This window comes from Caretta caretta, chromosome 1, assembly GCF_965140235.1.
Source record: "Caretta caretta isolate rCarCar2 chromosome 1, rCarCar1.hap1, whole genome shotgun sequence".
In the NCBI taxonomy this organism is placed as follows: Eukaryota; Metazoa; Chordata; order Testudines; family Cheloniidae; genus Caretta; species Caretta caretta.
In genome coordinates, this window is record NC_134206.1 from 277259526 (window position 1) to 277287004 (window position 27479).

Sequence of the window (27479 nt, forward strand, 5' to 3'; positions counted from 1 at the left end):
TTCTCACATTTAAGTCATTAGAAGCTTGGCCATTGTCTCAAATAGAAAGAGGAGCACTCCCTAGATCCCTGTAGTTTTGTTTTATTAATACCACTTAGTTCAGTTTTGTTGTAATGAAAAATGCTTTCCCCCTGCATCCCTTGCTTCGAAGTGGTAGCCAGAGAGAAAAGCAAGAAGCATGGGCTGTGTGGAGAGCTGTATCCTGTTCTAATCACAGCCATGCAAGTCCTTCTTTATTCCAATTAATTTATTTTGCCTTTATGAACTTGAGAGACTGGCTGTTGCTTTCAAGGAGCCTGACATTTCACTCATCTGAAGGAGCCTGGAATGTGACAGGGGAAAGGGAGGAGAAGTAAATCAAAGCAGATAGCAATTCTCCAGATGTAAAGTATTTTTCTTTCCCCCCGCCCCCGTCCCTATTTTTTTTTCCACCAGAAATGTCAAAGTCTGCTGACGTTTTAATTCCTTTATAATATGCAGTGAGCGTATACAGCCCAATCCTGCTGCCACTGAACTCAGTGAGAGTTTTGCCATTGACTTCTGCTCCCAATGAAACCCAGAGCAAATTTCTCATGAAACTTAATGAGCGCACACTCAGGTCTATATGAGCAAAGGATCAGACTCACCATTCCATTACACCAGTTTTACGGTGGTACAATGGGTGTAGCAGAATAATGGATCAGGCCCAAAGCAGCAGCACAGTGCTAACAGAGTTAGAGCTACAACATTTATTTACAAGAAGGAGAATCATACGCTTAACACCCCACACAATGTGCTTAAAGATTTACCTCACAGCCATGATATGACAAATGTGTTTTCCTCACCAGACTTCCTCCTTTGTCAACTATTCATTAATAAGGAATTCCTTTTGTACGTAGCACTGACATATACCAAAATATAGCCGATGTATTTGTTTAATAGGTTTATTCTTTTTGCAGGTTTTATAATCGTATTTCATCAACTGGTACAATAAAACATAAAAAATGAAAAACAAGGATGGTTGAGATTGGTAAATCTATTCAGGTTTATCCTTAAGTTTTATGGTTAAATAATATAGGGTATTTGTTTAAGCAGGCTTCAATGTATATCCTGACCTCTAGCATTTCCAAACACAGCAGCTTATTGTTGTGTCCTTTAAATATGGGAAATAAGAATGTTTTTAGTTTGCTATTTAAAAAAAAAAGAACGTGTACTATGATATTACATGGCCCAGGAAATGTTCGCAGCGTGCTCCTTGGCTTTCATTCGTAGAACGGCAATACTGGAGGACCTCCTTTCAAATTCTGGCTTGGTTTCAAATGCGTGTCCGTTGGTAGCCCCAGAAAGTAAAGAGTCAGTGAAAAAGTTGTTGAGGGGTACATGGCTGAATTGGTTCTGGTGGTTTGAAAAGCCCGTGTAGCCAGAATCTGTCCGGGGTGAGTGAGAATAAGGTGTCATACAGGAGGAAGTGTCACGCGGTAGCATGCAGGAAGTGACCATTGAGCTGCTAGCTGCATTTCCTGCCCACAGATTGTTCTGAATCTGGAACATATAAAATAAGATTACATTTAGATTTTTTTTCGTGTTTTTTTCTTCTTTCTTTGGTTTCCCTCACTAATTCTGATGTATAATATTAGCAACTATCCTACTAGTTCTATACAATTTCAGTGAAAAACACAGTGAAGATACATCATTGGCAATGTATTAGATCATATGCCAGGGAGCTAGGACTGCTGAACCCTTTCTCTGCTCTGCCACTTATTCACTTGGCACACTGAACTTAAATATAGCCATCTTCCCGTGGAGATAAAGAACCCAATCTAATGCCCATTATAGTCAGTGGAAGCCTCCAAATGATTTCAGAAGAAAGGGGCTGTAGAAGTGAAAATATCATTGTCATTATAAAAAGCTTTGATAGTTGAAAATTTGCACTTTGTTTTATTATTATTACTTATTTGTATTTCTGTAGACGGGACCCCATGCTGCTAGTCACAGAACACAAAGCTCAAAGAGCTTACAATTTAAGTATAAGAGAAGTAACAACAGATGGATACAGACAGATGAGGGAGTACAAGGAAACAATGAGGCAATATTGATCGTCATGGTACGTAGTGGTCTCAGCACACCAGTCACCTAATGTTGCAATGTTTTGCATATGCATCATGGCAAAGGAGAGTTTTTAAGTGAGTATTTGAAAGTAAAAATACCAAACTTTGAACTGAACGGATAATTTTCTCAAGCTACTAATGCTTGACTATAAAATATGAAATTTCAGCATCTTGGATAGCTTTGTATAGTCAGTTACTTTAAAACAAATGAATCCAGAAGATACAGACATGAGTCATAACACATTCATGGCTCTTTTCTAAAGTGGTTTCAAAGATGGTTTTTAGTTAAAACTGCCTTTTTCATGATGTTTTAAAACAAAATTACACCCATGAACCTTTTTTCCAGTTCTCTGCCTTAACTGGCTATGCAGCGTGGCATTTTTGTTGGAAAACCTTGCATGACAGACTAGGAGACAAACTTTGTGGTTACAGGCAATGTCTGCTACGGATCTGGAGTAACCGCGTGTGTAGGGTTTGCTGTATTATGCCTTTTTTGTTTGGCAGTCACCTAAAGCCTAATTTTTTAAATATCAAGTACCACTGGTTTCTCCTGTCTTCGGTGTCTATTTTTATATAATTTATGAATCTATATTTTTCATATATTTGTTATTTGTTAGATGGCGGTTTACAAGGATTTTCAAGGCTCAGCACAACTTCTGCCTCCATCTCAGATTGTGTATATTTTTACTCCCCTATCTGTGCACTTTGCTCCAACCAAGACTCACATCCAACTCTCCTTCTTTGTCTTCTCCCATTCTCTACTTGGCACCTCCCATCATGCGGCCACCTTATGCATGAATGGCTGACTTGATCTTACAATCCCCCTTTCTTCATACAAGTCTCTCCCTATACAGTTAGGGCTTGTCTACACAGAGCTTTAGTCCACAGCAGAGGGGTGTACATTTTAGTCCACACTAGCATGTCATGCACTAACAGGCTCAATGTGGACCCTGCTGATACACACTAAAAGTTCCCTAGTGAGAGTTAATGTAGTCCTGTTTCAAACTTTACTGAAAAAACAATAAATCCATGATAAAGACAACTTTCCCCTCTCATTCACGATGGGGAAACTGCTCTGCCAAGAACTATATCATGCTCTTTCCATTTTCTGTGGTTTTCCCCACACCTTAAAAAATGTGTTTGTTACATTTTCATGCTGACTTTAGATTGCAAACAAATTGGGATAGGGCCTGTATCTTTTTATGTGCCTGTTAAGTGCTTTACACACTTATCGTGCTATTTTGGAGTGTCACAAATTGCTCCATAGGTCACAAAGTGAATTCCCATTATAAACCCAATTTTGCCCCCATTTTTTCCTGTCAAATTTGCCATCAGTTGGAAAAGGGGTTAATGAATTATGACACCCCACACAAAAAAAAAGTGGCACTCCCAAGTTAAAAAATGTTTCTGATGCTTTTTTTCTCTACTCCTTCATAGCAAACACACACACACAAACCACCAACCAGAAGGACAGAGATAAATTATGGTTTACTAAACTCGTCTAGTTGAGATCTAATGTGCAGATATAAACATGAGGTAATTAAACTCATATTATAAAAGTTAATATTTTAAATAATATTGTTAGCATGGGTCTTCGGGAGCTGAAAAACTCATTTTGTATCCTTGGCAGCTCCAGAGACAGTGCTAGGAGTAGAAAGAGGCAGCCATGGGGAAATGTTTCTTCCTGGGTGTCTTGCAGAACACTTGGCAAACAGGGGGCAAATAAATCACACCCATCCTGAGGCTCCTGTTCTCCCTAATCTCTCTCTCTCACACACACACATACACACCCCTCCTAAAGATCTGCTCCTACATATCTCAGGTGGTCTGCTGGGAGAGATGGGGGGGAGGACATGAGACGGAGAGAGCAAAGTGTTGGGGGCAGGAGGGAGGGGATAGCAGGGATAATTCCTCCTTCCTGTGGGTCTCCTGAGATTGACAGGAGGAAAGAGACCCAGTGACCCTTAGGAGGCTTGTCAGTCCCCATCCACTTCCTGCTTTTGGAGGATCCCGACCTCACAGAAACATCAGGCCCATAGGAGGCCCACCCCATCCCTACATGCGGCTTCTGATTCCCCAAAGGACCAGTTTGAGCCTGTTTTAACTTGTCATAGGCTGAAAAGCCTAATTTTGCTCCTCAGAGATCAGGGAAGCCAATTTCAGCTATCCAGGAGCTAAGGAACCTGCTATGTCATGTGTGGGTCAGTGCCAAGGCTACTAAGGCTTATAGGAGGAGGCTGCCCACTAGTTATTCCTAAGGTTCATAGAGAGGGTCATGAGTATCCTTCTTAAGGCTCAAGAGATAGGGGTCCCTGAGGATCCTAAGGCCTGCAAAATGCAGGCCCTGGTGTGGATACAAAGCCTTGCAGGGTGTGGGGTTGAGGAGGAAGAGACCATCAACAAACCTCATGAGGCCTGTAGGGATGGAGGGTTGAATACTGCCTCCAATAACTCTAGAGGAGGGTGAAGGTTGGAAAGGGCCCCAATGAGCCTTAAGGTTTACAGGATTTGTGAAGTCCCTTAGAGCCTTTTAAAACTCATAGAGACAGGAGGTACCAACAAACCTGCTAAGGCTTTTACAGATTTGGATGCCTAATAACCACCAAGGAGTCTCAGGGGATTTGAGCTTCCTGGATTTTCTTCATATAAATGTAAGGCTGGAAGGCACCTCAAGAGGTCACCTAATCCTGCACTGAGTCATTAGGACCATTTAAACCTCAGCCATTCCTGACAGGTGTTTGTCCAACCTGTTCTTAAAAACCTTCAGTAACAGGGATTCCATAGCCTCCCTTTCAAGCCTATGTTATCCATCCAACAAACAGTTTTGTCTTTCTAGAGCTTGTGCTAACTCTGGCCTTCTTTATGATCATTCACATTCCACAGAAACAAATCTGCCTTACAAACTCCTGGTTAGACAATAACTTACTGACAGTAATTAATCATTCCCCATTCCTTCTGGGGGGGCCCAATCCTCCAAGGTGCTCATGGTGTTCAGCTTCTCATATGCTCAGGCTCTATGACAACCAATGACCTAAGTGTCATTAGACACAGCACTCATGGGCCAGATCCTCTGCTAGTGTAAATTAGCATAGCTCCATTCAAAGCTTTGCCAGTTTATGCTAGCTGAGGATCTGTCTCACTGTGCCTACAATGGAGACAGAAAACTAATTATATACTAATGCTCTGTGTGGAATTTTATAGTCTACCTGCAAGCAGAACAAGTATGGTGGCTGTTCCAAACATAAGCCATTATACTTCTGAAAGCTCTTAGAGATAGTGCATGATCCCCAAAACTACAGTCTTATGAAGCTATTCTTGCAGTACTGTATTTCCAGTTTGAATGATATTCAAATGTAGAGGATTTCACAAGAAAGATGATTATGTGATATTTCCAGCCCATAAGTATCCAATCTGAATCTTGGAACCTTTTGAAATTTCCCCATTACTCCCATAGTTGACATGACATACATTAAACAAAATCCCATTTTATCTGTCTTGCCCAATGTTCTTTAACAAAACAACAAAGCAACAAAATCTTTAACAAAAATCAGGGCAAATTCTGCAATTCCATGGGCTGCCGAGGTCTGATTACTATAATAATTTTGCCTAAAAACTGTTTTAAATGGGCAAAACAGACAAGTGGGACCTTGTCCAATGGTATGTCTACTACTGTGATGATGGGTGGACTTCAGAAGCTTCAAAGGTTAAGTTTAGATGTTCCTATAAACCTATGTGGTCTGGAAGTATCACAAGATCAGTACTTGTGAGATTTCTGCTACCTCTGTGTTTGTCATACTATAAATATAGTACCACAAGTTTTCATGATATTTTTATCCTAAACACACCCCTTTCAATTTGAGGTTGTACAGGTGTAAGTGAGGGAAGAAATCAGCCCATAATGCTGAAATAGATCTATGCCAGTCAAAAAAATGAACAAATGATTGATTCTTAAAGATTACAAAGTGGTCCCACAGATTCCTTCATTGGAGGAAGGAATCTTAACTAGTAGCTTGAATTTGAAAAGCCTAACAAGATCCTGGAAGATGCTTACAGCTTGTCTCCTGAGGCAGCTACACTTTTCAAGTGTATGTATCATGTTTGCTTTATCATCCTATTCCCCAGGTCTTTTTTCTGTTCCTTTATTATTGGAAATGAAAATTATTCCGCCTTCATTTTAAGTGTGTGAATCATTTTTGATATCAGAGCTCCACTATTTAGCAAAAAGTTATTCCATAACTGTCTCAAAGTGAAATTCTAAGTGCAAAATATATCCTAGAATTAAATATAAACATAGCAATTCTTTACAATAAATAGAAATGATCAGTGCTTTTTCTATAGTGTACATAGCAGATGTAGACAGGAGGGAAAGGGGACATTGTGCACATGAATTTAAAGAAAATATTTTTCCTCTTAAAATCTTGTGTGATCTGTGTACTATATAAAAGGCAATTCAGGGAGGCTGTGAATAAGGCTATACATACTGTACATCTCTGGTTTCTGTTAACATCACAGACAGCTTCAGATTTGCTCTTGTGGTTACCATGAAATCACCAGAACTCTTGAATATATTTACCTACCATGTTTTATATATATTTATACACTGTCAGCTAGAAAAAAAGAATCAGATTTCATGGCTGTGACATCAACATCACTAGGAAAGTCGAGTTGTCCTCGTGGTTATGATGTCACTTCCTTAGAACAGACTTTCTGCCTGACAGAATTGAAGTATGAAGTTAACTAAAGTAATCAGTATTCTGATTGTCTTTCCATGTAAAAATTCCATACTTCTTTGGGTTCAAGTCACAGATCTTGTTGTATAATAAACCTTGGATAAATCAACACCTTGTAGCTGAATCGCTCATCTTTAAAATCTACTACACTTTCCCTGTCTGGTCTATTCAGACTGTAAGGTCTATGGGGAAGAAGGTCTTTGTCTCTTACTAATGTGTTGGGTTTTTTTCAGTGCCTAGCACAATGGATCACTGAGATGCTAATTAATAAACAATAATAATATAGTAATGAGCCGGATCCTAGCCACTGGGTCTGTTACTTTTGTGCTGCTGAATGATGCAGGATAGTGGGGGATTCCCCCGATGTAAAGGGAATGCCCATTTGGCAAAAGGTCAGGGTTGTTAGCTCTATACCACCTACTCTCCCTGTCCTTCTCCCCAGTAGAGATGATATTCCTGGACTGCCACTGCACCCTGGCAATCCCAGGCTGGCAAAAAGTTCCTATTGAACTGGTTTAGCCAGGTTAATTTACAACAGCTCTTGCTGCTCTAAACTACACCACAGGTCAGTTCAGTCCCTGCTTAGGCCCAGGATCAAGGAGCAGAAAGGCAACTTCCCACCCCTTGGTCCTGTGTCTACCACAGCTTGGCCAGACTAAATTGGCCCAGTGTTCAAAAGGTCATCATGCTTTATTTCTTGTACAGTGTACATCTCAGATGTTCTATAACCCACATAACTCTCTGAGCCAAAGAGTGAAAAGAAAGGCATGATTCACTGCTATGATATGGTCAAATCTATATTTCATACCCTTGGAGAGCACTATTAAAGGGGAAAATCCCACCTCACACCGTTGATTAATCTCTTGTAACTAAACTCTAGGTTCACTTTCACCCCAAAAGTTTAAGGAACTAAGGATCCAGCAAATAATGAGAGAGGAAATGTTTAGACACCAAGGACCAAGTATTTTGAAGTACTAATTGGGTAAGTGAGTATGGTGCTTTTGTGGGCTTGAAAAGAAAATTGTCATATGTTGTATGACCCTGTCTAGAACAGCACAGGAATGGGTTACCTAGGGAGGTTGTGGAATCTCCATCCTTAGAGGTTTTTAAGGCCTGGCTTGACAAAGCCTTGGCTGAGATGCTTTAGTTGGGGTTGGTCCTGCTTTGAGCAGGGGATTGGACTAGATGACCTCCTGAAGTCTCTTCCAACCCTAATATTCTGTGATTCTAATCGGCAGTGGGCAACAGAATTAGCACTAAATAAGTCACTGTTAGTCAGCTACTGCGGTTATCTGCCAGTTATATTTAGCCTATAGTTAAAGTCATATAAAGTGGTGTATAATATAGACCACATGAGGGATTTAATTTGAGCCAATAACTCTGATTATGGTTAATGGGAGTTATCCATTAGAATGGAATTGGAATTATGATTCACAGGCTTAATAAACAGCATGTGCATATTTATATAATTGCTTACACCCTTGAGTTGCTAAATAGAATATGTGACCTTAAGGTTTTCCATTGCTGACTAGGTAGTCATAGGATAAATAAGTACACATCACCTTGCTTAGTCTGTCTGAGTGTGTTTGCCAGCCCAACGTAGGGGATGAGCCCTTGTACTTCTTCCCATCTCTATTTTTAAGAGGTTGCCATCTACTCTCCCCATGTTCTCTCTTTTGCACCCCCACAGCTTCTTACTTCTTTCGAAGCCCCAGCTCTCCTTTTGGGATTCCCACTTGCAGTGGGTTGGAATTTCCCTGAAAATCAAGTGCAGCCAGTGCCTCAGACATGCCTCCATTTCCAACTCCAGCTGCATTTCAAAGGAGATTCTGTGGCTCCGGAGAAAAGGAACCCCAGAGTCTCTGTGACAAAAGGGAAGTCAGCTTAGAAAAAGCAACAAGAATCCAGCAGAGGTAACAGTGCAGCAACCGCAAAGAACAAACAAATAGGGAAGTAGGAGTGTGGTAGTGAGAGAGATTGGTTGCGGGGGAAGATATCCCTCTCACACTCTCTGTGTTTTTAAAGGATGTGATTGAATACAATTATTTATTTATTGGCCTTCTTGCGTTTATAGAGATAATACATATGGATCATATTTAAGGTATACAGTGTAAAACTACTAACTTCAGTACTGAACATGAATAATGTGGGATTGAGAGTCAGACTGTAACCCTTCATGGGGAATAAGAAGATGCAACCTTGTCCCAGACTTGGTCCATTTATAACCTAGTACCTGAGCACAAAGACCATTGAAGTTTAACACAGACTGTGGCACTAGCCTCGCCAAAGGACATGGAGCAATGTCTCCCACTTCACACCACCCTCCAAAACTGGCTCAATGTAGTGGGGTGGAAAACACATGCTGTATTCTGGACATGGGGTAGCAGGGCTGTGCACCCTCAGAGCCCTGAAGTTATTCTTCCTGCCTCTAGCACGATGTTTCCAAGGACTGACTCCATCCTCTTCTCCCTATCACAGAGCTGTGCCTTAAAGGCACAATCTGTACCATCATTTCCAGTTTCAGACTGTTGCTGAGGTCACTTTTTCAACACAAGGGACAGCACTTTTAGCCTCTCAGACTCTAGCCTATGGTATATTTTTATTACACTCTTTGCAAATGATCTGAGCCCTAATATGCTGAATAAGTTAATCCGCTAATGAGGCCAAAAGCTGCAACTAGAGCAGATCATAAAACAACATATGCATTGGTTTTTCCATCAAAAATCAAATTTTCAACACAAAAACAAAATTTTCAAAAATTCAAAATTTGGAAAATTTCAACTCGTCCTACAGCTGACTTTAAAAAACCTGATGATTTGCAGGGTGTTGGGGGAGGTAATTATAACATCTACTTTTTGGAAAAATTCAACAAACTCTACTTTTTACTATTTTACCTTAATTTTTCCATGACTATTTTGTCATACAACATGCTTGACAACAAGCCTGAAAAACAGCTGAACGGCAAGGAGTTGTGTCCCAAATGCTACTTTAAGTGCCCACACCTGTATGCTGGTTGCTCCCATTACAGTCAATGGGAGATCTGTGTGTGCAGACACAAGAGAAGAATTTGAATGGCATTGGGACTTCCAGATATTTTTTCAACCTGCAGAGCAATCATTTTGCACCACAACTTGTGCCAACAGTCAACATACTGCAAAATAGATTAGACTGAATTAGACAGAACAAATAATTATGGTTTATAAAAATATCAAAAGTACATTGTCTATTACTATGTTAAAGATTAAGGAGAGTAACTTACTAGCATGGTTGGGCTGAAAAGATTCTTTATTCACTTAGGAAGAAATACTTTACATAGTTCACACAAGGCTCCGGATGCATCAAAAACATCATACTGTTACTGTGAGGTTGGGGTAAGGTAGGCAGTTGAAAAGCAAATCAGGGGGTCTCCACACCCTCTGTTTTGCTCCAGCAGCATGCTATTAAGTATCTTTTTTGCTGGAATTCAGGTGGGATGTGTGTGTTTGGAATAGAACCCATAGATGAGTTCAGATCAGAGATATGCAGGCTGCAAATCATATAATGCAGAGCAAAGAACCACATCACCTGCTGATCCCTCATGCCACACAGCAATCAGTGCAACAGACTGCCTCAGTGTCCCTATATTCCTTCCTCCCCAGTCCCCATGTACTTTTCACAGGCAAAATCAAAGGTTGGTAAATGCCCATCAATGTAAGTAAGGATTTCACAACTTTATCACCCAATCTAATTATCTGTGTTCCCCCCACTCCCAAGACAACCGGCTTATCTGCATGCATGGCAGAGCATGCCTTGATCTTTAGAGATGTCAGTGTCAGAATAACAGTGCTTGAGAGGGTTCATTTAGGGAAAATGAAATGGCTGATCGGTTTACTTTGTATCATTATTTATTGTTCCAGTTGTGGTACCACTAGGATTGCTGTAATAATGGTACTCACTCTACTGAATGGCACTGTGATTGCAGCCTCTACTCAATTACATTAATGTAATTTAGATCTTGTCTACACTTAATGCTACAGTGGCACACTGCATTGCTCCAGCTGTGCCACCATAGCGCTTCAGTGTAGACACTACCTACGCCAATGGGAGGGGTTTTCCCATGGGCTTAGGTCATCCATCTCCCTGAGAGGCATTAGTTAGGTTAACAGAAGAATTTTTCTGTCAACCTAGTGCAGTTTACACGGGAACTTAGTTTAGCTTAGCTACGCCAATCAGGGGTATGGTAGTTATGCCGACTTAATTTTCTAGTGTAGACCAGGCCTTATTGACAGTATCAAGGGCAGGCAAGCAGATCACAAATTTAAATCCTGACCAATCTCTAACATAACAGCAGCGTATATCTCTCTTGCATATTATGTCTGTCTAGCCACTAATATAACTCCGTCACCATAGTGCCGGAATGTCTCCCAACCATTTAAAAATAGAAATAACAATAGCAATTTCTCTCTTTCCTCCTTATCTGTGGAAGAAATAGCTTGAGTAGTTTATACGGCATGTTGTATGTGTTGTGTGTGTGTGAAGCACTTATGAAGGGAAAGAAGCCAATGAAAAGGTTTGAATGCAACGATTGAAGCACTTAGGAAGGGAAAGAAGCCAAATGGAAAGGTTTGAATGCAACGATTGAAGCACTTATGAAGGGAAAGAAGCCAAATGAAAAGGTTTGAATGTAATGATTCCAGTGGCTATTATGTCTTCTGGTAGAAAGGTTTCATAGGCCAAGTCTACACTACAGCCCCCACAGTAGCACAGTTGTGCTTCCATAGCCTATAGTGTGGATGCTTCCTCCATCAACGGAAGGATTTTTTCCATTGCTGTAGGTAATCCTCCTCTTCGAGAGGCAGTAGCTAGTTCAACAGAAGGAGTCTTCTGGCAACCTAGCCACGTCTACATGAGGGATTACATCAACCTAACTACAATGCTCAAGGCGCAAAATTTTTCACAGCCCAGAGCAACGTAGTTAAATCAACCTAAGTTTTAGGTGTAGACCAGGCCACAGCCTCAGACCTTGTCTACATGAGCACATTGCACCAGTTTAACTAAAGGAGCAATTTTAAATTGACTTAGGTCATGTCTATTCACACAGCATTGCAGCGCCACAGAGGCACAGCTGTGCTGCCGTAGCGCGTCTGGTGAAGATTGTCTATGCCAACAGGACACAGAAGAGAGCTGTCCTGTCAGCATAAAAACCCACAAGCAGCATAAGACAGGACAAGCTCTCCCACCGACATAGTGCTGTGCACACAAACACTTATGCTGGTATAATTTATGTCAGTTGGGGGATGGCGTATTCACACCCCCAAGTGATATCAGTTTGCCACATAGGCTGTAGCGTAGACACAGACCTAGTTAAACCAGTGCAGAAACTGTGGGGACTCTCATATTTCAGTTTAAACCAGTCTTATTTCAGTCAGTTTAAGCTGATTAGGAGACTGTTAAAGATAAACTGAAAACTACCACTTTTAAACCTAAACAAGAGAGCCCATCTGAGTTTAAAAATCAGTTTAAAATCAGACCTATACAGCTTTCTCTTGTAGGCAGGCCTTATTCCATATACATATATATGTGGGTGTGCTTATGAGTGGATGTATATATGTATGTATGCAAAGAATACATATAGCAGTAAGGTAGCAATACTGACTTAATGTTCTGCTATCAGGATTTCTAATATAAACCTCTATTTTTAGGAGTTTATAACTCAACCCAGTGATAAAAATTTCCTCCAGGCTGAAACTTGGCAGACATGACCTAAGCCTGAGAAAGAATTTTTCACAAGATTCATTAAAAAAAAAATAAACAGGTCAGTCATTTTGGACCAGTAAGAAAGTATACAACAGACATTTTCACTGGCTTCGGGTTTTTCTTTTGGCATTCTCCTACAACTCAAAAGAGCTTCACTTAAATACTAGCAATAACTGCCAAACAATTATCACATAATGTGGAATAACATTATCTATATTTAACAATATTTTAAATAACCAAACTGTGGTTATTTTTAAAATATACACCTTTTGCACACACATTTTAAGATGCTTACTGAGCATCCCAGAGAGGTGTATGCATAGTTCTGGGGTCTGGTATTAATGGAAGTCTGCTGGTCAGGAAAGATTGCAAATGAAATTGTGCTGAAAGAAACTGTGCTTTAGGGAGCTGACATGGTGTAGAGGATAGGGCATGGGACTGAGGTTCTGAAGATATGGATGCTAATCCCAGCCTTGCCACTCACCTCCTGTGTGATCTTGGGCAAATTGCTTCACATCTCTGTGCTTCAGTTTCCCCTCCTCACTCATTGTCCCTCTTGTCTACTTAGACTGTAAACTCTTAGGGGCAAGAACTATCTCACACGTGTATATACAACGCCTCACATTCTAATATACTGGGGCCCTGATGTCAGTTGGGGCCTTTTTATGCTACTGTACTACGAAATAATGCTCATGCTCTGGAAGACCCATTTCCTAACATAAATGCATGCAGGTCTGTCTAAGTCAGTGTGAACTGATGAGCTGACAGAGATTCAGCAGTCCTGGTAGCACAAGAACATGTTGACATTGAGGGAAGGGGGCAGGTGTGGCTCAGGATGTCCAGAAAAGCTTTTTTTAAAAAAAAAAAATATTGTGAAGTGGAAATTAGGAGGGAGACATGAAGAGGAGTGAGTACAAATAGAGGTGTCCCAAGTCCAGAAGAAAAGGGGCAAAGAACAAACAGAGGAATGGGACAGGGGATAAACAGCAAGGAGGATGGGAACAGTATGAGAGGGAAAGAGAAGAGAAATAAATGGAGGGAGTCTATAACAGGTGAGAAGGGTTTGATCATCTTTTCCCCCTCCTCTGCTACCCCCCAGTCTGACCCCGAAATTACTTAATCATAAACTGTGTGCTTGTGAGTAGTCTCACTGACTTCAGTGGGACTGCTCATGCGAGTATACACTAATGCACACGCTTAAATGGCTGCGGATTCAGGGCCAAACTGCCTAGTGATCATGTAACGAAAGGTCTCCTGTTAACAAAACAGAAGGACAACTGCAATTCTGAATTTCCTGACTTCATCATTAATGCCGTTTGATGTTCTTTTTTAATGAATATATAGTATACAATGTGTAGGGGTGTTTGTATGTTTATAGTATATGTAAGGATGTTTGTATGCATATATATAAGAAGTGAAATCTTGGCCCTATTAAATACAGTGGCCCAACACCCATTGATATCTAAGTGTGACTAGGATTTCATCCATGGGTGCATGTGCATACAGGAAAAAAAAAGAAAGATGCACAAACCAAAGTTATTGCCCACCATTTAAGAAACAAATCAGCCTCCATAACTTGCGGAAAATCAGCCATAATAGAAATGCAACATCTTATAAAAAGCCTTTTCTCATGTAAAAAAGAAAAGTTGTAAATGTATTGTGAAAGCTAATTATTTGGTATAAACAGCTGAGGTGTTGGTCATAATGGCAGCTCTGTTAGTTACAACGTTTTTTGGCATTTATAAACAGCATAAAAAACAAAGTACGGTCCGGGGAAATGAAAATATACAGTAACGGGTTGGGGGGGGGAAGGGGGACGACAAAGTAAAAGAAAACAGATGTCTTGGCTGAGACTGATGGTTTCATGGCAATCTTGCTCAAGAAGGGTTAAGGCTCACCAAACAACGTCCAAAAGAGATTGTCTTATTATGCTATATACAGTGTTATATTTATTTGACTAGTTAACAAAGGTAAAGAAACTGAAAAGTGAAAGAGTGCAGGAATCACAGTGCAAATGTAGTGGTCTTGCTGGCTATTTTGTTTCTAGGTCTTTGCATGTATGAAGTCATACAGAAATGATATTTAAAATGAAGAATGTTAAAAGAAAATCAAATCAGTAGAGTCAGAAATAAAATCAACGTGGACTCGAAAGTCTTAGTGAAGGGTAATGATGATTGAGTATTTTAATTATGCTACAATTGTACTATCTTTTGAGCACCTTTACGTGTAAGTATTGGCATGAGTGGGGAACAAAGGTGTTGTTTACTGTACCTGTGGGTAGCTGTCAGTCCGCGGTAGAACAGATATATCATAGGTAGCAGCAAAATGGCTTTTAGCTTGCTGGATCTGGCCATAGCGTTCTCTTTTTCTCCATTTGGCTCTTCGATTTTGGAACCAAACCTACACCATGAAAGTAAATAACAATCACAAGAAGCTATTGAAAAGCCTTTCCTGAAACTGGAAGGCAACTTCCAAAATTGCCATGTTTCTCTGAAAGGAGACTTCTCTCATTGAAAAGAGGAAGCTCACTGCCCCCTCTCACCCCAGACCCTTTTGATATAAGGTCTATTGAAGTGAATTCTGGCTCTTTGAGGTGTGTTTACAAGAAATCTATTTTTCCCCTACTGACTGAAGGAAAAGGACAGAGAATGATCAGCACATAAGGTAACATGATGGTCTATATCCCAATTCTTTTGGGCAGCCCACTCAGGTAGCAGGAAGTCACACCTAAAAAGTCCTTTCTCTTATTATTAATTTCATACAGTCAATAGATTGTTATGATTGGCTAAACTCTTTATGTTAAGAGGTGGTATATAAACTTTGCTGGAGCAATAAGAAAATGGTGGGGGAAGCTGTCTAACAGCATCTGTGAGCTCTACTGTATAATGGAGAGGATCTTGAAGGAAGGGACACAACTAGTTAAGGCTGGGAAACAATACACAGTTATGGGACAAAGGTCTAAGAGACCTTTATTGTCTAAGAGACTAACATGAGTCCACCATGTTGTAACTTGTTACTGGCATCTAAAGATGGGGCTCCACCTTGTGATGTATAGTTAAAGCTTCACTCTATTATGGAAGTTTAGTTTGAAATGCCTAGAAGAATTTATATGCCTCCTTTGTAGCCTGCTACAAGTTGAACCAAAACTACGATACTGAGGGTTCTGTTGTGCAATCCAGACTCATGATGGTGAACACTTGCTCATGAAAGTCATCCCACAGAATCAAAGGGACTGTTCATGTGAAAGTGTTCATCAACAGAAGTAAGGGTTGCCCAGTCAAGCCCTTATTGTTCTGCTATGGGTAAATTCATTTCGATACTTGTTAATAAAGTTACCATGTTAGTAAAACTAATATTACTCATTGTATTGAGGTTCCCCAGTCACAGACAATGACCTCATTGTGCTACGCACTGTACAAACAGAGAACAAAAAGATGGTACCTGCCCATATACTGAGGGATGCTTCATTTTACTGGATTATTTTAAATATTTAAAATAAAGTTATATGGTTTTAGACTCTAGAATAGGGCATGTAGCTCTCTTTAGGCTGTGCAGAAAGTCTCATGATGAGGAAATAATGTAAAGACTCATCTGTCATTAAAATGTAACATCAAAATGAGAGTTACTTGAAAAAGTTTCTAGTTGGTTTTAGTGCTTTTAACTCTTAGGGATTTTTGCCATGGTTCTCCAGGACTCTAACACTCCCTTGATATTGTCCGAGCAGCAGGGGCATATTATCGGTCAGTTTAATTTCTAACTACATACTGCAAATTTAATATGGCAGTTTTGAAAAATGTACCCAGAAATCAAAACAAGGCACAGAATATCTGTTGAGCATATTCTCTATGAACCTTGTTGGTAAATTTGTATTATCTATCATGCCTGGGGCTCAGCAAAATATATATATATAGTATTTTTTTTCCTGCTGTCTCCACAGGAGGCACCAGGAACATGCAAAGGGAATTTAGTAATGAGGCTCTTTCATTGAAAAAAGACCTTGACAATCTCCTTAAAATGGGTGCCAATTACTGCACTGACATGCAGCAGGAAAGAGAACAACTTAGATAAATTAGGTTCAGGTTGGCTCTCTCTGCATGTACGCAGGACACAAATTAAACTGGATCTTGATGAAATGGCGGTGAAGGGAAATGTGGGTAGCGTATCCAGCTGATCATTCCACTAAAGTAAATAAAACAATTTGTTTGAATTTATAGTAACTAAATAGAAAAAAAAGCACACTTTTTTTTCTTTGACAATCCCCCAAAATGTTTCTGTTTACATCACTTTACTAGAAACTGACTCTTGGCAAAGATAAAGTAACCATTTGCCTACACAAAGTAATGCAAAACTGCTGCTTGTTATCCTTACATTGCCAGATGCTTGCCCCTAATGATGCAAGGCCTTTTAAATTGCTTAATCTCATGATGGAATACTGTTGCTACTCAGGATCAACATGATCACATTTTCTTTTCATATTCCTTTCTTATTTAGCTTCTCAGAAATGCAGATATTGGTCATTTTCTAAATGAGGGGAAATTATTTGTAAACAAAATAGAAAACAAATATTGTCAGAAAGCCTATTATTCAGATATACTGTGCTTTGTGCTTTTAATTCTTCAGTTGTCCTACTTTTAATTCAAGATGCTTATGTAACTGTGAAAACAATATGTGAAAACAATATGTGAAAAAAACCTGTGAAAAAAACAATTTCCCAACCTGAAACTATCAATTCGGACCCTATTATTCCATCCGAATTCACACTAAGAAGAACTTTATTCTGTGAAGAGGCTCAGTGGCCCCACAATTATGTAACTGAAATAATATAAAGCCACAGTGGTCTTAATGGCATATATGTGTTTGTTTGAAATCTAAGCAGAGATCTGTTGCAGAGATCTGTGACCAGAAGTCACACGCAAAAAGCTCTCTAAATTTAAAAAGAAGACTGATTCTCCAGGGTTTATTAAAGAGTTAAAAGTCACTGGGCTAAATTCTCTTCACTTCAGTGACATTGCGTGGGTGCAAATGGAGCGAATATCTGGACCCCGTTTTCAGATGACGACAATGCTTATGCCACTCAGTTGAATACAGACAGGCAAAGGCCATTTATTTTATAAAAGTTAAGTAATTTAAATAGTTTATAAAAGTGATCTTTGTTTAATTTTCAGTCATGTGCATGTGAATTAGCTTTTATTTCTTTATAAATGACAGGTTGTGAAGTTGTTAACACGTCAAGTGGTTAAACTCAAAAAAGTTACTCCTGTTCTGGGAGATTCAACAGGCCTGATATTCCCTAAATTGTAAAAAAAAACAACAACCAGGGAATATCAATGAAACCAGTAAGATCTCTAAAAACAGAATGAACTTTTAAAATGCAACCACTGTATATATTTGGCTGTTAAACCCATCCTTTGAAAGTAAAATTCAAAAGATCTCAGATGTTTTGTCAGCTTTTCTGCATATTTAACACCTTTTTTCATCATTGTACATGTACACATACAGATATTATACAGATGTATTAAATCAGTTATGTGTGTGACTAAGATATATACATGTAATGCTAGCTAATTACCTGTTCAACAGTAAATGTACCCAAGAAATTAAAATAATCTTGAAAATAGATCATGCAATAAGTGAAAGAAACTAGGTCTCAATCCTGAAAGGTATTGAGCAGCCTCAACTCCCAGTGATATTAATGGACCAAGACCTTACTGTCTATATATATTGTTTCAGTGTTTACTCTTTGAAAAAAAAAATATAAGGAATTTGATTACTTTAAATCTGTAATCTGTGTTCAATAATAGAGTTAGAGTCCACTGCAGTCCAATTTGGTATGATGATACTGCCAAATTATTATACCTTTTGTATACACTGTTGGGAACTTTTACATACTAATACCAGATTCATGTGCTACCTGAAATTTTGACAGAGAAGCAAGGTTATCAGAGATCAAAACTCCATATTTCTTTCTATTTTTCCTCCTATATGCAAGTTTCCCAGACAGTGAAACTTAAATATTAACAAGTTATTTTCCCTATGTACTGACCTGGCTCCTCTTTATAGAAAAACATGACAAAACATATTCTGTTTGATACACAAAATTACGGGCTTTTGTACAAGGCCTAATGTGCTGTTGATCAGTTTCCAGAATGTTTAAATCATCCTGTGTAATGTCTAAATTAGGTACCTACCTGGACTCTGGCCTCAGTGAGCTCTGTTCTCAGAGCTAGCTGTTCTCTTACATATACATCAGGATAATGTGTTTTCTGGAACACTTTCTCCAGTTCCTCCAGCTGTAAACTGGTAAAGGTAGTTCTGTGTCTCCTCTTCTTACTGCTGGAGACATTGCTGTCACACTTATCTCCCAGTTCATCCAGTTCTCCCTTCTCCTGCATCCCTTTCACTGGAGACATCCTAAGACTGTTGCAATTGTCCATGGGCCTATTCAGCTCTGTGTGAAGAGGCTGTCCTTCTACTTTAGTAATCCCATAGTTCACTGTACACAGGGGGGAAATAAGCAGTTAAAAGGTCTTTTAGATCTGAGGATTTTTAGAAAACTTTCATACGGAAGTTGATTATATGCAATGATGTGTTGGAATGTGATACAATTGGCAAGAAATCCTGTAATTTTTAAAAACAAATGTGATGCTATTATTGATACCTATAGAATTTTCGCAAAGATATGTTATGTAAAAATATTCTTTGAACTCTTTTGGTGTGAAGATAAAGAATTCTGCATAAGTAAATTACCTATTTCTTATATGTTGCAAATAAAATACATAATAGGCAGTATATGAAATCCGATTAAAATAGAGTTGCATAGCCACAGAATTCTAGTGTGAACTAGATTTTTACTTAAAATAAATGGCACAAAAGCTGCTGAAAAATGTGATTTTAAACTAAGATGGCAGTTAAACTAACCCCAACATATTTCTATTAAAAAAATCAAAATAATTATATAGAATAAATTAAATATTTGTAAATTAACTAATCAAGAACCACCCAATTGAGTAAAACTAAAATATGACATTGTGCACAAACCCAACAGATTTTTAAATACTCTTGGATTTGTGAAGTGGAATTGTTTCCAATTAAGGTTGTTATGATTACAAAATATAGAGGGGTTCTGCAAAATGTTAATAAATTAAAAGAAATTATTTCATATATTTTGTATTAGTATGTCAGGAACTATTTATCTTTAGGTAAACACTAAATGACAGCAATAAATATTAAAATAATTTTCTTTAGTTTCTACATAAGAAGTAAAAAACATTTGATATTTTTGCTAAACATGTCACATTGCATGGATAACTCATGCAACATGTTATGAGAGTTGAAAGATCCTTTTTTTGCTCTCACAGACAGGAGGGAAAATTGAAACATCTACTGCAGTAAAACTTTATAAAGGATGGCATCAGGCATATGATCTGGAGCTTGTTTTGAGGTTCTCTGCCATGCTCCATAATTTCATTCAGAACCATTGATGCCTCTCTGTTCATTCAGGGTGATTTTAACCAAACATAATTTTTTTAGATATCCGACTCCAATACACAGATTAATAATGCCATAAAACACTAAACATAAATTAAGCAAGCTAATTAAAAACAAGCACACTCAGTAAATCAATATGCTGTAGCTTTCCTAAGCCGCACTTGTTCTTGATACTTTTAAGAGCAAAAGATTGCCATTGGTCCCTTTGAGATTTCTCACATAAAAAGAATTGTCTCAAAAATCTTTCAATACCTATACAAAGTACAGCAAACTTGATATATTATTAATCCTAGTATTGTACTTAGCTGATTTGTAGCCATACCTAGGAACTTTCTACTAGACCAAGCTTTTTTTCTTTTAGTATTATTTTTATAAACGCTGAACTACATAGAGAGAAAATATTGAATTAAAATGTCAAAATTGTAAACTGTTCATTAAAAACTAAAAATAACGTGTACCATGTTTTCTTTTGCCTAGATTACAGAAATTAATTTATTTAGTCAGAATGATCAAAAAATGTGTTATAATTTATGATCTGCAATATAAACATTACAGTTATAAGTGAGTTGCCCTAAAGTAGTATTAGCCCAAATAATTATTTGAAAGAAATGTGAAAAATGTTATTCAGTTTCAGCTTTTGAAATAAAGTACAAATGGTATATATTTTAAATGACCAGTCTGAAATAAAACATTGAAAATGTTCACAATAAAAATATTACATAGAACATAATAATTAACTGCAACCCAAATACATTTTATGTAATGTTTGGGAAGTGAAATAATTATTTCCACAGCCTGAATAAAATATTGTAAAAGTACATATACTTTAATCATTTTGGTACTTAACATTTGCAGTAAGGTGTCTGGCAGATTTGAAACCTCGTTAAAATAAATGAGTTTGTTATAAATATCTCACATGTATTGTTTTGTTGTTTTAAAAGAACCCGCGCTTGCAGGTTATGTACTATGTACAAACGAGACACAAAAATCCTCTTGGAATTGCAAAAGTGCTTTAACTATCTTGAAATGAAATGATTGGCTTTGTATTCGGTCGGTTACAAGATAGAAAAGATAGATGGTTTGTTTTGATAACACTTTGACTTTGCAGGGCTTTTGTACTCGGAGCTGAATACTTTTCAAACAGTACCACTAAGAAACGTCCCTGAGGTAGCTTGAAATCTGTAGTGGGTCTTTTTTTGGATATTAAAAGTCAGTGTAACAGACTGTATAGATCTGAGTCACTTGAGCATTTGTTGCTAGGTTAAGAATGCTTCTGGACTCTGCACCAGATGTTATTGCAAGTTTAGCTATGTCGTCTCTTTTGTACATTAGATTGTCTAATCTAAAAGGCAGAATGACCAGACATGCTTTAAGCTAAAAGATGGACTGACCGTACAAACCTACGCAGTGCCTGCCTATATAGCACGCAGCTATATATGATCATTACATTCTATCTTGAATTATATATAAAAGAGAATTAATCTGTGTGCACTGTACACATTACATATCAATCAACATACAGATATTTTCTATGATAAAATCTGCGAATTTAGCTGCATCCTGTAACGAAGAGAACTGTTTAAAACTGTTCAACTTCTAGGTTTGGCTGGACTGGGTTTTGGCTAGAAATCCGTCAGGGGGTTCTATGCAACTGTCTGAATGGGGGAAGGAAGGGGAAAGTCGGCGCTGTTTACTGCAATTCGGATTGGGATTCTAGTTGAATGTTTTGAATTTAGGCTGTGTCTTCCGGAAACATTTAAACTATGGGGCGGTAGAACCCCAAGAGAAAGCTGAGCATGTGTGCTGCCGGAAAGGGAGCCTGAAGCCAAACGAAGGGGGCTCTCTTTACTTAAAAGATCACTTTAAAAGCGGGCGACCGACCCTCCACCGGAACGTGCTCCGGATCCACCGCACTTTAGTGGCTAAGTGCACCAGTTAAAGCTTCCTCTATTGTCCTCGGATACAAGGAGCGAACCTGGGAGGGGGGACGCGCCGATCCCCCTGCTCTGCGGGCTAAGAATAGTGCCAAATAATCCTACGGGGAGACTCACCATTATTGTCCTGGCAGGGCGAGGTCCTCTCGAGCCTCACATGATGCTCAGCCCTTTGCAGAGGGTTGAAGGCCTGCACGCATTTGCTGGCTGAAGTTTTGCTGTAAAAGGACTCATTGTCCAAAGTTTCCATAACGTGCTCCAAAGTGCCTCCTGCTCCCATGTAAAAGTCACTGTTCTTACTCGGCTGGCTCTTCAGGGCAAACTTCTCGTTCAGAAAATCCATAATCATCTAAAGCTGCTTGGAAGCCTCTTCCCTAGACAGAGGCTGGCCTGTGAGCTGGGGTGGGGGGAGGGAGGGGAGGGAGGGAGACCTCCGGAGCTCAGGGAGCTGCTTTGCCTCCGAGCCTTTGATTTGTCTTGTCTTGAAAGGGGGGACCCGAAATTGCTCTTATATCTTGAAGCTCAGCAGGGCTCCTTGCGCAACCTCCCATTGCTAATGAATATGAAAATAGGCAACCAGTGTAACTCCACCCCAGATCCCTCTCGACCTAATCCCAACACTGGAGGGAGATCCAGGCCCACTTTAGCCAGACAGATCCCGTTCCGGCAGACAGACACACAGACGCGCTGGAAGGTGGGGGCAAACAGATGGAAAGACACTTTTCCCCCCACCTCGATGGATTCACATTTCTCCCTCTATTCTGGAAAGTGCGTTAATTCCCCCTTCCTCTTCTCCTCCCCGAAAAGTTTAGAGCAATACATTTTCGGAGGTAAATTCCATTCTAACGGGCTTGTATTTGATCGATTGGAACGACACAGAGATAGGGCTATCTATGATCTGGAGCTGTGAAATTAACAGCTGGGGTTTCTTCCGCTTCTTATTCACGTGGATGGGGAGTTTGGTCCCAAAGTAAGAAAACAAAACGCGCTGGGGCTTGTTTGGGTTGTGCGAATGGGAGAATCGAAGGAATGAAAGAAACTTACATCCGAAATTAGCCCAAGAGAAAACTAGCTCCTCCATCTCTTAGATGTTACTTACCGTGCAGACTCGAAATCTGGTTTTGTGTATGCATATAAAGAGACTAAATGTTTCCCTTATCTTAAGCATTCTAGACCTTAAAACATTTAACGACTTTAAGGGGAAGGGATCACATTTTGAAAACGTCTAGTCACCCCTTTAGTGCTTCTTGGGGAAACGATCGCCGAGTCACGGCAACAAAAATAGTATTGAGAGAAAGGTTTCAGAGTAGCAGCCGCGTTAGTCTGTATTAGCAAAAAGAAAAGGAGGACTTGTGGCACCTTAGAGACTAACCAATTTATTTGAGCATAAGCATCCGATGAAGTGAGCTGTAGCTCACGGGGAAAGCTTATGCTCAAATAAATTGGTTAGTCTCTAAGGTGCCACAAGTCCTCCTTTTCTTATTGAGAGAAAAAAAAATACACCTATGTTAAAAAAGAGGTATACGCTAGACAAAGCACATAAATCGTGAAGCTTTTAACTTTATTGTCCCCCCCTCCGCCCCCGTTGCATAACGTGGAGGATTCAGAACAGAAAAAGAGACAGATTTACATTTTGAAGACAAAAATATTTAGAAATGACCCTAATCACGAGAGAGCGGGAAATTGCCTTTTTCTGCTCTTTCGGTCGACTGATGATCTAATTATTTAATCACCAGAGAAGCTTAGATCCCACCTTGCAACACTCCTCCTCTCAAAGAAATCAATATTTCAGTGATCTGGTTCTCTTCTCTCCCTCCAGAGTGGGTTGTCTTCAAAATCATGGTCAGTTTTTCACATTGAAATGCCATGTTATCAGTTTTAAGCACAATTTTCCATTGAGCTCGATGCGGACCTTTTAAAACACATGACACCATGTGGGCTATATTTACTACTAGTACATCTTATAGAGTCGATCATTAAAAAACTGCGGAAACAGAACAAGAAAAAAAAAGTCCCTTTAATTTCCACATTAGTATTAAAAGCATCCACACCAGAGGTGTAGCTTATTAACACCAGAGGTGAGGACTACTCAGCTTCCCCTGTCTTTCTTTTCAAGGCTATTTGAAAATGTAGCTCAGTCAAACTAAAACATGGACCCTCTTTCATCTCCAAAACTGTTGTACAAATTAAGTTTTTGTGAGCTGTTGAAGTATAGGTATGTGAATGGATTGATTTGGCTGTTAGTAGACCGGTTAGTAGTAAACTAGATAGACAAGCTGGGTAGGGCCTCAAGTGAACAACATCAGGCTACTTCGGTGACCTGAATATTCGGCAGGAATTATTTTCTTCCTTCCGAATAATCACCCCCCCTCCCTTCTTGTCCCATTATTTATTGCCCCACTTTGCTGTGGGGAAGGGCAGTTAAAAGAAAAGGGGAGGAAACCCTCATTTTAAAGCATTTCTTCTCTGCTGTTCTATCATCTAAATAGATTGAAGTTAAAAAACAAACAAACAAACAAACCAACCAACATGAACATGAACATTCCTGCTTGCTTTTAAACCAGAAGGATACCAGAATTGTAGGCAAGGCCGATTTAGTTTCATGTCGAGACATATTTGTCCATTTCTAGGGTATCTAGCTAAAATTCCACATTCCTGTGTGTTCGTTTAACACATATCCTGGCTAAAAGACCCGTCTAGTTTCTTAATATAAATGCCACTTCCTAAGCACTGTAATATTTAATGTTTCCTTGTGCCCTAGGTTATTCGCTTGGCTGTCTAGCTTCCTCTGCATTGGAATCTCACACGATCTAACAGCCATTGTAGCGCACTGAATTACACATTATCTATCCTACATTTTCGCCCAGGTGCCCTCTGGTTTATAGATTCTAGCAGAGATCTCCTAAAGCTCGGATGGAAACGGACTCTCATTAGATGAACCCTAAACGAAGCTATACGGTTTAACAATGTAGTGTATTGGAGTCAGACCCCCCGTCGGCGTCTAGTGAACGTGTCAGCAAAGAGGAGAGAGCGGAGCTGGACCATCAGTGGAAACACCCACTCGAAAGAAGTGGTTTTTATGTCCCGCTTGCTTGGTGGGGAGAACGCCGCGGCGGGTGCGGGGAGGCGCTGGATGGGAAAGGCAGGCACGCTCCTGGGTGTGTGCATGCCTGGTTAGGTCCAGCGCTAGGTTTGCTCCTCTAGCTGGATCACAGGTCTTAACAGGACATTTGGTGGAGCGCCTTTGGGGCCCAGATCTGCTGTGGCTGCGGACTCAGCCCGAGCTGCGTCTCGCAAGCCTCGCTCCGCCAAGCCGCAGGGTCGGAGGCGGAGGCTAGCAGGCACCCAGGAATCCCTCTGGTCGCCTCTCTGCTCCTCCTTATGCTACGTTGAGTCGCCTGAGCGAATTGTGTGAGGAACGTTACATTTCCCCCCTACGCCATCCAACTCAACGCCTGTCGCTGACCCGAGGAAATAGAGCAATAATCCCCGGCCATCCGTATCTCTGTGTGCTACAGCCTTGTCAGCGTGTTTACAAATATGCCTTAAAAGCACTAAACGCCTTGGGAAAAAGAATGCTCGGTGTCTCTTAAATGAAAGCCACATGCAAGGTTGTTGCAGCCCGCAGTGCACTTTTATCCCAATAAATGTCCCTCTTAAAAGGCAGCTAGTAAACTGCAGGGAAGCCGGGGACAAGGAACAGCGCATCTGCCTGTAAAACCGGTTCCTAGCAGACATCAAGCCTGGACTCTCCACAGAGACGCTAGGGAAAACACTGTCAATGCACAGGATCTTTGCTAGAGAGGGACGCGCAGCCCTGTGCTTAAACTGAGGGCCCGCTTGGTGGCAAACTCCCGTAATAAACGCTTCCCCGGCTCTTGGCTGGCAAGGAGAGAGCTCTCTGAGTGCCGGGGGCCTGGGGCGGGGGGGTCTAAAGCTGGAAAGGCTGTTTCTGGTAATGTCACAGGTCTGAGCGTTCCTAACAAGCGCCGAGTGACTCCTGCACACCAGGAGGGGAGCTGCAGTCCGCAGAGAATCCGAAGTGAGACCGTCACTTTCACTTGCCCTTGATGCTTGGTGCCTTCTAGCTCTAGGGAAAACCCCCCATGCGATGGGGCTGAGCCCCACTCCAGCTTCTCAACCCATTTCCCGCCTAGAGCTGCACCTTGATTCAGAGGCTGCTGGTTACGATAGCACTGTCTGAATCTGTTACAGACAGGGCGGCGGGGTGGGGGTACCCACCACCACCCATTGTTATATTGCGTATTTACGGGTCAAATTCTGCCTCCCATTTACATCCGTGCCATTCTGCTGACTTCAAAGGGGTGGAAGGACGTAACTGGGGGGAGGGAGGGGAGAAATTGGCGCCACATACGTAACATTATTCTTCAGAGCTTGAAAGTGCAAAGCTGCCTTCAGCTGCAGAAATTTTTTTAAAGGGCTTCTAAAGATCTCAGGAGAGAAGGAGGCAAATCGCACAGCGCCGGGAGCGCTCTCGCTCTCTCTCTGAAAAAAGCATCTTTCTGCAGGGCAGCTTCCCTGAGTGCAGCAGTCAGCCCGCCCCGGTAGTAAGGGCAGCGCGCAGATGTGCCGCTGTGTTTCAAGAGATGAAGGATCTCCTGAACCTGCTGTGAAAGGGTGTTGCGTGTGATGAAGAGACGTTTCGTGGCCAGGGGTGGTGTGAAGGCGCTTGCCCTTGCAGCGAACGCGAGCTCGCCAGGGAAACGCTGCCCGAGATCACCCCCGGATTATCCGCAGCCAAGTAGCTCCCGGCCCTGAGGTTTCGGAACTTCTGAACTTTTTTGAGGGCTTTAGTGAACTTGGCTTCTTTCTCTTTCTTTCGCAACCTTTCCCCTTCCCGTCGGGATCAATTCGCTCTCTAGGAGCGGGCTCAGGAAGCTAAACTAAGATAGTCGACAGGAGTGAATTATGAGCAAACATCAAACACAAACAGATCCCCCATTTTAAAACAAAACCTACTGGGGGGGGGGGGGGAGAAAGAATTGGATGAGTCGGAAAAACTTCTCCACTGAACCAACCATCATTATTTGCGACAAACTGCCTGGAGCTACAGCCCGGGCGAGCTGCTCACATTGTCTCTCCAGTTTGCCCAGTCCCTAAATTTATGGGCTCACGGCTCAATTAATGTCCCACTCTCCAGGGAATTCCCTTAGGTTTTCAGTTTGTTTAAACAAAGAGAGCGGACTAAAACACCAGTAAGGCTCAGGGATTTCCGTTGTAAATTTCAAATAAGACCACCCCCACCCTCTATTTCAGCGAGTGTTTTTCTAGCATTAGGATCAGGCAAGGTGTTTTGGCCTGGACAGTAGGGATCTACTTTACTCCACTGATGTCTTCCAAACAACAAGCTGTTTTTAGTGCCTGTGTTGCAAACACGACATATATTTGTGGAAAAGAGAAATGATTCGCTTAGGTTGAGCGGCAGAGAGAAATCTCTTACTGCAGGGGTTGGCTTCTCTAAAGTACGGTTTTCTTCCCGAGCT

General features: G+C 40.5%; 1 protein-coding gene across 1 annotated transcript; it reads right to left on the reverse strand.

Moving 5' to 3' along the window:
• Window positions 1-907: 907 nt before the first annotated feature.
• Window positions 908-22659, reverse strand: ALX1 (ALX homeobox 1). The gene is made up of 4 exons (XM_048835669.2): window positions 22093-22659; window positions 18742-19046; window positions 14825-14953; window positions 908-1521 (listed from the first exon to the last, which is right to left on the reverse strand). Exons 1-4 carry the CDS (start codon window positions 22322-22324, stop codon window positions 1201-1203), a joined length of 987 nt encoding a protein of 328 aa, XP_048691626.1. The 5' UTR covers window positions 22325-22659; the 3' UTR covers window positions 908-1200.
• Window positions 22660-27479: the final 4820 nt, after the last annotated feature.

Bases quoted from the DNA above. Each gene is read 5' to 3' on its own strand.
- ALX1 (XM_048835669.2), bottom strand. From the start codon at position 22,324: ATGATTATGGATTTTCTGAACGAGAAGTTTGCCCTGAAGAGCCAGCCG. The intron at 19,047-22,092 runs GTGAGTCTCCCC...CCCTGTGTACAG, and splicing joins GCCCTGCCAGGACAATAATG to TGAACTATGGGATTACTAAA. The intron at 1,522-14,824 runs GTACAGTAAACA...TATATGTTCCAG, and splicing joins GGACTGACAGCTACCCACAG to ATTCAGAACAATCTGTGGGC.